We start from the raw sequence: 14,961 nt of genomic DNA, 5'->3' as shown, positions 1-14,961 counted from the left end.
GCTGTTATCTGGGCATACAGTATATCAATATGTGAAATGGTGTTCTGAGGAAAAAACATCTGTTTTGTTCTGGATTTATACTGATGTAGAATCATCTCTTCCTTTCTAAATCTTTTTTAAGCCTTTTTTTCTTTTTTCCTACTGTTCTCTAAAACACATACTGTGAAGCAATTGTTGCTAAATGAATACCTACAGAATGCACTGCACAGTGTCCACTGGAGACCTAGTGTTAACAGTGGTGATTTTGCTGTACTTTTTCCATCATATTCTACCAGCTCTATAGATTTTATCTGTCCTTCCATTGTGCTTTCAGAATATGATCCACCTGGGCTTAGTTTCACACAAGCACATCAGAATCAAAGCAATTGTACAAATCAGAGTGTTCAAAGTGACACTCGCTCTATCATTTCAGAATGGTCTTTGTGGTTCTGCAGCACTGCAGAAACTCACCCCTGTTCAGTGTGGAAGTTTCTCAAGTGCTGTTTGTCTTCTACACTATAAAACCATGGAAAATGCAACACTTTATAATCTAATTTTCAGTGCTTAAAAACAAAGCTCCATGTGATTATTTTTTTTATTAATTTTCTCTTCTTTAAATGGCCCATATCATGGGAAAACCTCATTTTTTGAAAAACAAGAGGTTAATGTAGTATATAAACACTACTGATTTTTCAAAAATGTTTCAGAAAGGTACTATTCACTCCCCAGTCCATACAGCCCAAATTTAGAAACTACTGCAAAAACAGTCCATTTTGAATTGTTTTTGTGATGTCACCAAAACCAATACCTTAATATACATTATATCTGCCTTCAGCCTACCGCAGTTTAGCTCCACCCATTCAGGTTGATGTTATAAGGAGTGTTTCAGCCCAGACCGCTTATAGAATGAGGCCCAGCACAGGGCAGCCAATTGAAACAGATATAATGTACATATATCTTATGACTAAAAGATACAAAAACAACCAGTTTAAGTTGAAAAATGGTCATGCAAAAATGAATTACTACTGTTTTTGGTACATTAACCCACATAAATGTTATGACTGGACCTAAAATACAAAAAGTATGTAGGCTATGGACCCTTTAACATTGATATGTATTTGATGTCACAGTTTTTCCCATTCTGATTTCAAACAGGAGAATAGCTCAAAAATCACTGTGACATGTTTAAAAACGGTTAAAGGAATTAACTTACAGTAACTTACAGTGTATTAAAGTGACCGGTTTATCGCTAAAATGTCTCAATGCATGCAGTGTAGGTATTTTTCATACTCTCAATTAACTTGCAACCCCACCCAGTATCTCTGACTGAGTTCATGCTGAGTGCTAATAGCTATGAGGGCTTCAGGAACCCAGTGTGAAGCCATATCACTGAGTAATTCTTTGACTTCCTCTTTTGATTCAGAGCTATTATTTGTCTTTGAGATAGATAGGAACCTCTGTTTTATAATATATGCTGCTGTGATTTAGGTCTGTTGTTCATGAAGTCATTGAAAACGATTAACTGAGGGAGATGGCTGAAATCTGATACTGTAGTACAGGGGGGAGCGCAAGCAAACCCATCATGTAGTATCCTCATTGCAGTTTGGAACTGAACTTTGCTCTGGTGCCTACTTTTCAGTACCTGACAGTATTCTGTGTTGTTCTGTTTAGAGACTGAGTGACGTTTGTACTGTCTCAGTGCTAAACACTGCGTTCACCACTACCACTGCTTTAATGTGATGGTACGTGAAATGTTACATAAGACCAGTGAGATATCAACAACAGAGCTGCGATCAACACGCTCATCCAAGACCACTAATTCATGATCAAACAGAGAAAAAGAGACGCATCAAGAACATGACATATAACTAACTCCAGTGTTTACCTGCATAATCAGGTACGAGTATTTACTGCCAGCCACTTCCAGTGATTTTAAAGCCATCTCATCTTCTGGAGTGAGTGACACAATTTGGGCCCCAGAAATAAACAGTTATGACTGATTGCACACTGATTACAACTGATTAACTAATTAAATGAGAGGAAAAATTGATATCAGGTACTGAAGTTGACTCACTGACCTAGAAATCAGCCTGGATTGTTTGCAATAAACTGTAACTGCCTAGTAGTCTAAATTTTAGCACAAATGCTGGGATGATTTGTATTCAGACTGCGTTGGACAATAATCCAGCCTTAAGGAGGGTATGATAAGCTACTGATAAGTATCCCTGCTTTGCAGTTTGATACATCAGAGGCATTAAAAGGCCACTCAAAATGCACACAGGAGAGGCAAAGCTGGCATTTAGAGACGTGAGTCGGGGTATCACTGTAAACAGTTGGGAGGGTTTGAATTCAAAGGTCATTCAAACGCTAAGTTATTAGCTTAAGCATTTCTACCTAATCAATTGACTCTCTGTTGTCTTTGTAGAAGCTTTTCAAAGACTTTTGTTGACTTGAGCTTGGGGGGGATGTTTACACTGGGATACTGGGTAGTCCATTACCCTGCTGTTTTGTCATATGAAATTGATATTATGGAGCAGATCCAAAGCCTATTGGCAATTAAAAGCTATTCATCAAAAAAAGAAAAAGGGAGCAGGATGAAAATAAATGAGATTCAATTTGCTTGAACAAGTGTGGTACATTACCAGAGTAGTGAAGATGTAGTGGTAGTACTCTGTCATCATTCCCATCATCTGGGCCTTGTAGCAGCGCATGGGGAGTAATAGGGAGGAGAGGGAGGAGGAGAAGAAAGAGGGAGGGGGGAGGAAGAGAGGGAAATGCAAGAAAATGAAAAGGTCAGCATCTCAATTTACAATCAATATGACAGCAAACACAAACAATGCAAAAGAAAACAGAACATATTTACAACAGAGCGACAGGGAGAAACCACAGGACTCTATGGCTATATTGACCGAACTGCCTTTCTCTGTATCTGATACTATGCTCAGTCCACAGGACAGAGGCAAAAACAGATGACAAATCCAGCCTGACCGTCGTCCACGTCTCTGTCAGTCCTTTCAGAGGATCACAATAGCAAATGTCATACGGCTACCTTTCCTACAGCGATAAGGGCCCTTAATCAAAGAAAGTGATCATTTTATTCATCCTCCACATCCACTCCCCACCGCTTCACTCACTCAATCTCCATTGAAATGCCTGCATTTCCCAGGGTGGCTATATTTCCTGTTTAATTATACCATCTGTTGTGAAGAAAACCCAAGGTTAAGCAATCCATTGAAAGCTCCTTTTCAGACCTGTCTCACTTTATTCTACTCTACCAGTCAGAACAAAAGTCTACACAAAGTCTCCCCATTCATACCTACCACTTCACCATAAAACACTGACATTCAGAGACTATAGAGAAGTCATGAGCCATCTACTCTATCTCTATCTACAGTTTACCAGCTCCTGTAATATTTACTTGTATGTGTCCCTTCTAATTCCTTCAGCCACCATGCCCCCCCACCCCCTCATACACACAGGTATTGCACTGCTTTTTAAAGTCATCTGGGATTTGGCCTGCAGTCAACTTCAACAGACTTCCTGCCCTGTCACATTTCCCATTTCCTTGTTGCCTAAAGGGGAATTCATGTAGCAACAGAAGTTCAGAAGAAGCTGACAGAGAAAGGCAGGCTCAAGACAGGCTACAGACAGGTGACCGAAAGAATCAGTCTGTTTAGTGGACTGGGGCTATAGAAACCACTTGTTCATAAGTTCAAATATGAAGTAATAAGGCCTTCATTCTGACCTAGAAAATAACTGCAGGGCGTTTAAACTCACAAAAATAACAGTAGAATGCTGTTTGAAAAGATACTTGGAAAACTTTCAGGGAAGAAGCAGCAGCTTAAAAGGTGCACTATTAAGCCTCTTACCTGGATCACCGTCTTATATAACTACATGATACATGCTTCATAACATCTGAGCGTTAGTTCAAGGGCTGAGAAATATCTGTTCAAAAAGTCTTCCAACAGCTGCTAAATCTTAATCGTACCGCATTAAAAGAAAATTTTTTAACCTTACTAGATCTTAGAATCCTGTCTTCATGCTGAAATAGTAAAAACTTAAAGGGTCCATATCATGGAAAGTTGAAGCTTCACATAGTCCTGTAAGATGAATTCTGGTATATAAATTCACACAAACATTAAAAGTGGACCTTGACGAACGTGAGATATGGATCCTTTCATTTTAAATAATTATCGAAGACACGCTTTAGCCTCACTAGACCTTAGCCTCTTGTTCTTTTGTTCAAATATTAAAAATCTTCATTCTTATTCTTAATTCTGTCTCATTTGAAAAAGCCCTTCAGCTCTAGACTTTAGACTCCTATTTTTTGTGTTGAAATATTACAAATATTAATTCTACAGCATTTAAAGACACCATTTAACCTTAACCTTACTACATCTTACTAGACTCTCCTGTTTTGTGTTGAAATATGTGTACTACATGCTAACTGACTTGTTTGAGTATCTGGGCTGCCATGATGTGGCTGCAGTCAAAGATGATGCGGAACTCTCGGCTCCTCTTCATCTCCTTCAGCAGTGGACGGGTATCAGTGCTGTCCAGAGGGAGCTGGCGGATCTTCAGCCTGATGTTGTATCTGGATGGGGCCATGATCAGCTCCTGCAGTCTGATCAGACCTGTAAACAGAAACAAATGTAACATCATGTCTTTCAATAGCGAGTTAATCACACTGAAATTTGCAGCAATAGAGATTCTAATTAACAGGGCCAACATGAAAAAGTAAATAAAATATAACTTATGTTTGTATATAATTTAAAAGCTTTTTGAAATGCAAAGGTTAACTCACCAGTGCTGTCATCATACACCACAGTGGCTGTTTTCCACTTGAGGAACTGTACCAGGTCCAGGATTGCGTAGCTGAGAGAGGAGTAGTCTGGGTACAAATTGGCATAAAATGTGTCTCTGTTGTCCATGGGGTGATGTTTCCACCGCACCTGGATGTGTGGCACCTCCAGCGCATTGCAGATCGACTGCACTGCATTTGACGAGGAGCTATGAGATGGCCCAAATATGGCCACTACACCTAAAGACAGCTGGTCGCAAGCTGGCAAGAGCAGAGGTTAGGTTAACACTTTCAGAAATCTTAAATACCTTGTGTTTGAGTGTTTATAATTTACAACTTCTAATGTGATGCAAGTAAGCAAACAAGAAACATTACAAGAATTATTGCATTTAGGGCTGCCACTATTTGGTATGTTAGTAATCGAGTTATCTACCATTTATTGATGCCTGATTGAGAAATCAAAGTTTTAAACAAGGCCCAACGTTAAAAATTGAGTGAACTGAACATATCAATATCAAACTATGTCAAGCTTTTTTGAAAATTCTAAAATATTTTGTTGTAAAAAGTAGGAAGTCTTTTTAAAGGTTTTTTTTTTTTTGCAAAAAATATAAAAAACACTATATGACAAAATAGCAATTGCATCTAATCATGACCATCATTTCATGAAGACAATACATTTATTTATTTTTAATAATAATTACTCAGTAATTTAGTTTAATCAACCAATAATGACAGACCTAATTACATTTTCCATACAATATTTCATGTTTTTTTTATAGAGGTCTTGTTTTAACTGTACATTAACACACGGTTTAGTTTATGAAGATTAAAAACAACAATTTGGCTGAAGAAATGTAGCAGGAAACATTTCTAATTACATAGTCATCATATACAGAAAACAGAAGCAGAGAGTGCATGAAGTGAGGTGCTTGTGTGATGAGAATGTGGTGCAATTTATACTCCAAATCTGACCATTCCTGCCAGCCAAACACAGTCGGACTAACGTCACTCACCTTTCCTTGAGGCCTCAAAGCTGTCATAGATATTAATCCTCTGGATGTCATATGTTAATGTTGTGTTTGGCAATAATGTCCTGTTTCTGTTGATGTTATTAACAGCAAATTTAAAAGCCAGCTCTTCTGCACTGACGAGTGGGACCGGCCCCTCCGTCTGTTCAAAAATGCCTCCTGTAAACCAAAAAAGAAGAGAAAACCAAATCAGCATGCACCAAATCAGTCAGAACTGAGCTACTTCCAAACTTCTAGAGGTGCTCTGGACATAGTAGAGCTGCTAGAGAACTGCATTGTGTACTGTAACGCACTGCATTCGATTTGCTCTGCAAATAGAGGGAGCTTCTTTGCATTCGGAGCCATAGCTTTGAGTTTCAACTGGAGCTTTTAAAGTTCAGGGCCATAATGGAGTTGAGGGGAGAGAAGAAGAGGAAAAAAAAAAAAAGCAAATAGGCCCATCAAAGGGTCCGAGCCATCTCTAGGCCTGCAGGTCTCTTTTCATACTGTAATAAAATGAAAATGGATTCTGTATATAGACGGGTAGAGATGGGACTTTTGCAAACAACTTTTTTTCCCCGTCCTTTGGTCTGTTTATTTCATAATCTGTTGAGATTCCAGAAATGCATCGAATGGGCTAAAAGTAAATAAATACCACAGCCAGAAGTGAAAACAAAGTTGATTGACTGAGACTACTATAAGGAATGGTCCACTGAATCCATACAATGATAGCTTCTGAAGTGTGGAGAATGATCCGCAGCCCTTGAGGCTTAATACCGTCAGACCTGCTTCACCTTCCCCAAGTAAATTAGCCATAACCCTCTTTCCAGAAATCCAGAGTACTGTGAGATAGCTGAGGAAAAAAAGCATTCTCTGTCGAATGGGAATTGCCTCTGTGAGAATGCAGTATATCTGCTGTATGTTATTAATATTTCAAAATAGAAAAATATTGTATGTCTTTGAAATATTGAACGTATATTTCATGCTTTTTGTCTGGGTGAAAACCCAACATTATTTTATTAGTGATTAAGATTTTTGTTCTTACCACTATCATTTGAATTCAAAATAGGCAGATCCCTAATGGCATGAACCAGTTTTAAAAAGCGCACATAAACAAATCCATCAGCCTAAACACATTTCATCTGAATATCGGCTTCTTTCACCATAGCAGAGGTCATCAACCCCCTGAGCAGTGCTGCGATCCTCCCTGAAGAGCGGTCTCTACAGGACCCCGGTCCTCCACTTCAGGGCACGCAGCAGCAGCCACAGTGCGCTGCACATACTCCACTATTTATGACTCCAGCCCCGCTTGTGCTCCAGAGGGACGTGATGCATAAACTCCCTGGAAGGAGCCCGGCGCATTAAAATAAATGAATCCTGCCGTTTTGTGGGGAAATCTCATTAGAGTACATTAAGTAATTGCTGGAGTATATACTAATTTGACTGTTAAGAGGATAAAATGTACATTGCTCGGAAGCACTTTAACAAATTTAATAAACATGGGGGTACCAGCTCCTTGGGAGGAGGAAGAAATCCTGGGGTAATTTGCATTGCCGTTTTTCTGAAACCCCAGTCATAAGCGTAATGCAAACGCCTAATGCGTAGGATTTTTCTGTCTCTGTCACAAAAGTGGAGCATTCTGGACTAAAACACAAAAAAAATACCAAAGTCTCAACACCCAGCTGTATGTGTTATGGCTCCAAGTACCAAATGGTAACTCTAAAAAGCCCAAAGCAAATTGAGCTGTAATGTTTGATCTGAGATTTCTCTCCTCCTTTACATCAGTCAATTCCAGTTGCGATTAACTTGTTTCCTATTCTTAGGCTGCATTACAAAAGGGCTTAATTAATCTCTTGGGCCGTAGCCCGGTGCAGAAAACATGTGCTCATTACAGCTGCTGCTTCTCATAATATGGCCCTCAGTGAGCTTACTTAGATTCTATTTTAAAGAGCCGCAGATATTCCACTGAAATGAAAAACAACCCAAATGGTAGAGCCACATGGTGTAATGCTGTGCTAAATAGTGCCTTACAGAGTCACTGCCATCAATGACAAAGCAAGTTTTTAGTGCCAAACAGCAAAGCAAAGAAGGTCTTACATATTGAATAAAATCTCTTGATGAGATCCATCCAAAGGCAGAGGTGTCCAAATATATCTGTGTCATCATCAGTCTACATTCTCATCAAACCATCAAGCGCTGGTTTATTCTGGCACATAAAGGTTGCTTACATCCTTGAAAAATGCATTACAGGACTGGCTGTATGTTTCATCCTAAATTAAAAGTAGTTTGTATGGCACTCAGTGGGAAGCAAAATACAGATTCTAAAGGAAACTAAAGTGTACATCATTGCAAGTAGGTGTTTATTTCCAAATTGCATTATAGACCACTCTCATCTTTTATGATGTAAGTTCTTGGGAGTGAGCTTTATACATACAAAAAATATGCAACAATTATATATTACAATTAATACTTCCTTTATCAGAGAAATGAAAATGTGTTTTCCATTATATGATGGCTGTTTTTCCTTTTTAGAAAAAAAATATTACAGCCAAAATTGTTAGAAACAAAATTACAGCATTTTGACATTAAACTCTTCAAATATTTATTATTGTAATTCAGCATAACAAATGATGAAGGATTTCACTTCTTTCAATATGTACTGTAGTCTCTGCTTTCTTGTAAAATGTTGAATAGCACTCTTACATGTCTTGGATGTCAGGCCACAGAATTTTAGGAAACAGAACCACAGTGATGTAAAAATACCTTTAGATTATGATGGTATTCTAGCATTCAGTCGCAGCCCTACGGTAGCAGGCCTTCCTGGTGTCTACTGCACCCTGAAGTTATTGCTATATTATATAGGGTGGGCTTAATTTTACAAAAGCTACCATACATACATACACATTTTATGAGTCAGACCAGTTGTTACTGTTCTAAATTCATAATTCCCAAATATAGGAACTGACTTTTAAAAATGTCTTCATGGACCTAATAACTGATCATTTATTCCATTTTTATAACCGCAAACTGTATTTAAAGATGCTAATAGCCTAATCAACTGGTCAGACAGTTTGTGTGCTCTATTGCTGTCCCGTGTCCAAATGTTCCTCGTTTAGACCTTGTTCTTTCACCCCACCCAGGCAGCTAGTGCTATGCCAGAGCCTGCACAATGAGACAATATCATTATCTTTCTGGATGAATGTATGCTAGCAGACTGAGCGATTTGAGAGAGCTCTTTTGTATGGCTGCGCATCTCTGGTAGGGTTCCCAGGCTGCCTGTGAATAGCTCCACTGCTCCCTGGAAGCACAAAGGAACTTTGCTGTACAATGGCTGAGGAGAATGGAGCAAACAATGGCGTGCGCTAAACAATTACGGCAAACTACCAGCATTGTGCACAACACTGACCAATTAAGGGGAACATTGTGTTCATCTGTTGTTCCATTCCATTTCCAAATCCTCAAAAAGCATAAGGGAAGATGCTGTGTTGGACTGCACTGTGCTTACCTGCCAGACGATATATTCCTGTCACATTGCTGCTCTTTGATATGACCCATTTGTTCAAGACAATGTGACACAATCTGATGCTGTTATTTATCGGCATGACAAAGATTTAACTTGATAGATCTTGTGCAGTGAGATATTGAAAATAAATAAGAACTCAAATCATACAATTGCATTTTCTTTTGCATGTTGCATATTTAGATCTGCTAATCAAAATGATGTACTAGAAACAACGACTTCTAGAAAGAATTATATAAAACATTTGCACTTAAATTTCTGCTTATGTTTACATCATGATATGATACAAGCATACTACATTAATGGAATATTAGGTAAAAATGGATAGTGCAATGACAACAAGAAAGTGAGTCCAATATACTTTTCCTACACTGCACTTCTACATTGCACTTTTCACATATTGTACTGGGTGGAACTTGAAGTGAAAAGGGGGAAGTGAATGCAAGCCAATGGCAAGAACATGATGTTGAAATATTAGCATTGTCTTTGTGCAGGAAAAAGGGTTCAGTATAATGGCTGATATCCTACCTTTTAGTTAGAATTTGAGAGTGAATAAATGAAAGATATACAATTGTAAAAAAAACAACAAAAAAAAGTTGTATGTAAAAGTTTAGACACCCCTGGTCAAATTACATGTTTTGTTGATTTTCAAAGTGAAAATAATTTAACACAACCTCTACAGGGGACATGTTTAAACATACCAATTTTCTGCTAATTTTAGTGCACAATGTCTATTTCTTTGCTATGTTTAACATATAGGAAAACAACAAAAAAACTTTTTCTGCAGGCCACAATTTATACTTTGTTTTTGTTTGTTTGTTTCCCAAAATGTTGAATTGAGCAAATAAACAGCAACTGTACATTAAAGTGTGTAGAGTGTGTTCTCTGTAAATCTCTGTAAATCATAACATATAATTTGATCTGGTGCATGCAAACTTTTGCATACAACTGTATCATCTTTGTTTTAAAAAAAAATCCCAAAAATGGGAAAATGGAAGATAACGTAATGAGATTTTACTTCAAGTAATTTTGGACCATTAATTTTGGTTCATCATCATGAAATGTTGACAATATAAAAGGTAGCTGCTGCGTTCAAATGAAGTAGAAAAATAAAAATCCAACACATTGCACTGCTATACTTGGGCACAAAGTATACTAACAGCCACCTAAGAATATCCCATTTTACCAATATCCAATTTCCATTTTGTTCCATTTCAGCAAATTCCAAAGAGAAAATGAAGGGTTTCATGGCAAAACGTGTTAAAGACCACTTTTCAAATTTGTCTCTTTTTTATGATATATCTTATTTGGAGTGGGCTTTACACATACAGGGAATATCAATGCTATATTATAATTTATACCACCTTTATCAAAAGACAGTATATGTCAGATGTTATTCTTTTCAAAAACTAGCTATATAGAGAATTTTTACAAATGAATACACAGCATTTTGGAATGATACTCTATTTTCTCTTTGTATGAATAAAAAATATCACTAATTTTCCCTATGGTCATATTTACAATTTTAGCCAAATTCATGAAGTGCTTCACATCCAAAAACAAAAAACCATGCCTTAATCAAATACCTGAAAAAGTAAACAAATGCTATGATGAGTTCGGATATCCATATATTCAAATAACCCCCATCCTCCCTACAGTGCTCTGCCAGGTTTGTTTCAGATCTGTGGGAAGCACTACAGATAGATGGCTTTGATATGACAGCAATAATAAATAAAGAAGTCTCAATTTATTTGATTTAATTCATGCAAACCTAAAAGGACTATCACTGAACTCGTCTTAATGGTGGCAGATGCCACATCTTTGGTCCTGCGTAAAATCTTGAATGCTCCACAGTTCAGATAAATGTGATAGACGCCCTTTCCTTGTTCATGAGGCCATTCTATAATAGCAGGTTACTGTTTTGTTCCACAATATTAAATATTAACATTTAAATGATGTCAGTCAATAATGCTAATGTTCAGAATGTGTAATGAGTATAGTAATTAAGTTATGCCCCGTCATCCCAGTTTACCTATTGAATATGCATCTGATACCATCAAAGCTGCGATACGCTCACACTCTTATTTATTTGATATGATTAGTAATACTCATCGAGGCTAGAATGCACCAATATCTCCTCTGTCAAATAACTGCCAGGTAACAACATATTTGTAAAATCTAATTTTATGCTCAAGTGGCTCTGCTTCTGCAATTTATCGCAGCTTTCACTCTCCCCTGCTCGTTCACTCACTCTCCTCCCCTCTCTCCAGCTTAGTGGGGTTTTTGATCACATTATCATTCGGAAACATTCATAGCGGATAATGTGACAGGGAAGAGCTGCTGTTTGAGCCCGGCATCACACTGCATCCCCTTGCTACTCTAGCCCAGACCTAATTCTCCCTCTCTCGCTCTCTCTCTCTCTCCCACACACACATACACACTCGCGCACCTGCAGCAGATTGAAATGTTTTTGTTGCCAGGCAAAAAAAAATGCCAAAAAGAAAAGAAAAGCACGAAAAGAAGACAAGCTTCACAGAGACAAAAACTCAGCCATCAATGTGACAGTACATTCAAAACACACCTATCAGACTTTGAATCCACACAAAAAAATAAATAAATAAATAAAGGCAGTTCATGTCTTCCTAAATTAAAGACTCACACCCCCCAAAAAAGAACAACAAAATAACCAAAAAACAAACAAAAAAAATAAATAAATAAAGGCAGTTTCTGTCTTCCTAAAAACACAATGAACCATCCATTGAGCCTTGGCTAGTGTAGCACAGCAGCACAGTACACTTCCTCTCTTATCTTTAGTGTAGCTTTACTGTTATCATGAAGTGCTCTGGTGCCAGGACTTCCTGGCCCGTGACTAGCAGGTAAACCCTGCCAAAGAGCGGAACAATGGGGATGCAGGCCAAAAGAATAATGGACCTAAAACAGCGAATCCCACCAAGAACGCATGCACACACACACACACACACACAGCATACAAGGACAGAATCTGGTCTTTGGCATCCTTACACATGCAAAGACAAAGGAAAGGTAGCTCAGCAGGAAAAGAGCCAGTCTTTTTCATTAGCAGCAGCTGTGAGCGCTGCCCCTGGTGTCCATGGACCGAATGTCACTCATGGCATGGCATTTCATGAACATGATTCTGTGATCTATCGTACCACTGAGAGCAAATGTCAGGTGATATGTTAGCAAAGTTAAAGGAGTAGGGGGCAGAAAAGCCGTCTAAATGGCATACAGGTGTCGGTGCAATCACCACGTGGTTGTTGATTTGCTTTCTTCTCTTGGCTGAATTTAATAAGAGAATAGTGAGTGGGGCACAGGTCAAAGTGGTCATTGTGCAGCACCACTGACCAGTTCCTATAATAGTTAAATGAAACCGATTGTCTGTTATTTCATTACTTCAACACATAAATGGCAAGGTCCTGCAGGTCCAGGCTTCCATTCCCTGATGCCTATAACAGTCTGCATTGTTTTACATCTAATTACTGAATAATATGCCTTGGGTTGCAAAAATCCTGGGAATTTAAGGCGTAAAAGTGTTTCCATATCATATTTGGTCTTATTTCATAGCATATGTTATAGGGAATAACATAGTGACTTGAAACAAAGACATTCAGGTGAGTCTAAGCTTACAGATTTTTGCACAACAGTGATCTATGAGCCTGAATGCAAATGTGGTTGCCTGCTAAGGTAAGGCTGCCAAGACTGTTGTTTTCCTGTGCTTCTTGGTTGTTTGATGTACTCTTCCATATGTCCTTTGATCCTTCATTGATTAACCCAACATCGTGATAAACGACAGCTCAAAGGATATAAAAGCTGAAAATGATGCTTGCTAAAAGGTATTTGTTGCCAACATCCTGCATCATCATGCATACATTTATTTCTCTTAAATTTTTCTGCTGTTATATATTAAAGTCATCTGCCAACATTTGAATACCACCAGTCAAATTGCATGTTTTGTTGATTTTCTAAATGTTAACATCATCAACATGGGACAAACTATGCATTTTTCTGCAAATTTAAGAACATAATTTCTATTAATGTGCTGAGTTTAATTGAGGCAAAAAAATAAATAAAACATGAAATAAAAACTGGGCCATACTTTTAGCACAGGTTACATTGTGTGTATTATTTTCCATTAGTATGTTCAAATCAGCAGATAAACAATAATAATGCATTAATATGTGCAAAAGTGTGTTCTATGTAGAGGACATGTTAACTTATTTTCACTTAGAAAATCAACAAAATGTAATTTGACCAGAGGTGCCTACATGTTTGCATATGATTTCTAATTCTGAACTGCTGTTTGATGAATTCACTGATCGCTAAATAATACATGTGATTAACAGTTTGGCACTTTCTCGGTTGCTTTTGTAAGGGCAAGAGTTAATTCTAGCTACAGAATTAATAGTCTAGCATTCTAGCTACAGTTTTTTTAATGTTGTGGATATCGGTTCCCTGCAAAAATCATCCTTTAATACTGTACATATTTATCAGGTTAATATTCTGACTCCTTCAATTAACCAAATGTTAATTTGTTAGGCTAATTTTAACTGAAGGTAAATCTCTCACACTGCAGTGGGAAGTCTGGATTAGCTGTAGGTTCAGAACAAAAGCTCATTATAAGCACCCTGTTTCTAACTTATGCTTGTGCCCTCTCTCTTTAACAAGACTGAAATCTTTAGAACACAATCAATATCTACCTTGTTATAATTTTGGACTTAAATCTACTTTCAGGCACATAATCTTTTCCGCTTTCAGTATCTATTGTTGAATCAAGTTCTCACAGGAAAGACGTTATAAAATAAACCAAATGAAGAAGAATCCCCTACACGTAATGATCCACAACTGGGCCTGCTTCACACATCTACTTCAGAAATAGCCAAGAGGATTACAAAGACAAAATCTTAAATAATCTTATATCATCTTATTAAATAATTGCAACCAATTCATTGTCATCACTACTGTCATTTAAAAAGAAAAAGCCCCCTCACACATGAAAATGCACACACACACACACACACACACACACACAGTTGAGTGTGGCTTAGACCTACTTTCTATTCTATTTTTAGCTGATATGCTTTTTTACCATTAACTGATTTAATGAAAATCTTTAATAAAACTCATATATTAAATAACATAAGGGTGAAAGTGAATACTTTTCACTTCTCATTCTACATTCTGCTTTTGTTTCTGCAAACGTTCAACTGTGACCTCCTGCCAGTGTGAGTTCATAGCTGTTTTTTCTCTTTAACAGCAACTTGCATGGCTCCATTGCTGGAGAAACCTCAGCCTACCACACATGCATAAGCTCATGTGTGAGTTTCAAAGCCACATCCACAAGCTTTACATCTAAAATAACCTAATATATTATCATAATTTCACAACTTATCAAAACCATCTGGACACTTAAGCTGTATAGAAAATGCTAAGAATTTTCCTCAGACGGTTTATTTTACAGTAACACAGACCCTATTTAAAAATCTGATTGACATTTTCTGAAATGATTCATATTTGTTCAAGAGACAATCGTGATTGCATCTAGGAATCAGCTATTTTCCCCACCGCTATTACATACACTAATGACTTAGTTATTCAAATATCACTGCTGGTATTGCATAATGCTTAGCTATTTATAT

General features: G+C 37.5%; 1 protein-coding gene across 1 annotated transcript in view; it reads right to left on the bottom strand.

Moving 5' to 3' along the window:
- Positions 1-14,961, bottom strand: part of LOC118819060 (glutamate receptor ionotropic, kainate 3) — a 121,468-nt gene that overhangs the window by 55,708 nt on the left and 50,799 nt on the right. Inside the window, exons 2-5 of the mRNA XM_036586680.1 lie at positions 5,794-5,967; positions 4,784-5,041; positions 4,432-4,613; positions 2,622-2,675 (exon numbers count right to left, since the gene is read on the bottom strand). Coding sequence (XP_036442573.1) covers positions 2,622-2,675; positions 4,432-4,613; positions 4,784-5,041; positions 5,794-5,967 — 668 coding nt within the window. The remainder of the gene's footprint in view (positions 1-2,621; positions 2,676-4,431; positions 4,614-4,783; positions 5,042-5,793; positions 5,968-14,961) is intronic.

This window comes from Colossoma macropomum, unplaced genomic scaffold (assembly GCF_904425465.1).
Source record: "Colossoma macropomum unplaced genomic scaffold, Colossoma_macropomum, whole genome shotgun sequence".
NCBI lineage: Eukaryota > Metazoa > Chordata > Actinopteri > Characiformes > Serrasalmidae > Colossoma > Colossoma macropomum.
This window is presented reverse-complemented; position numbering and strand designations above follow the sequence as displayed.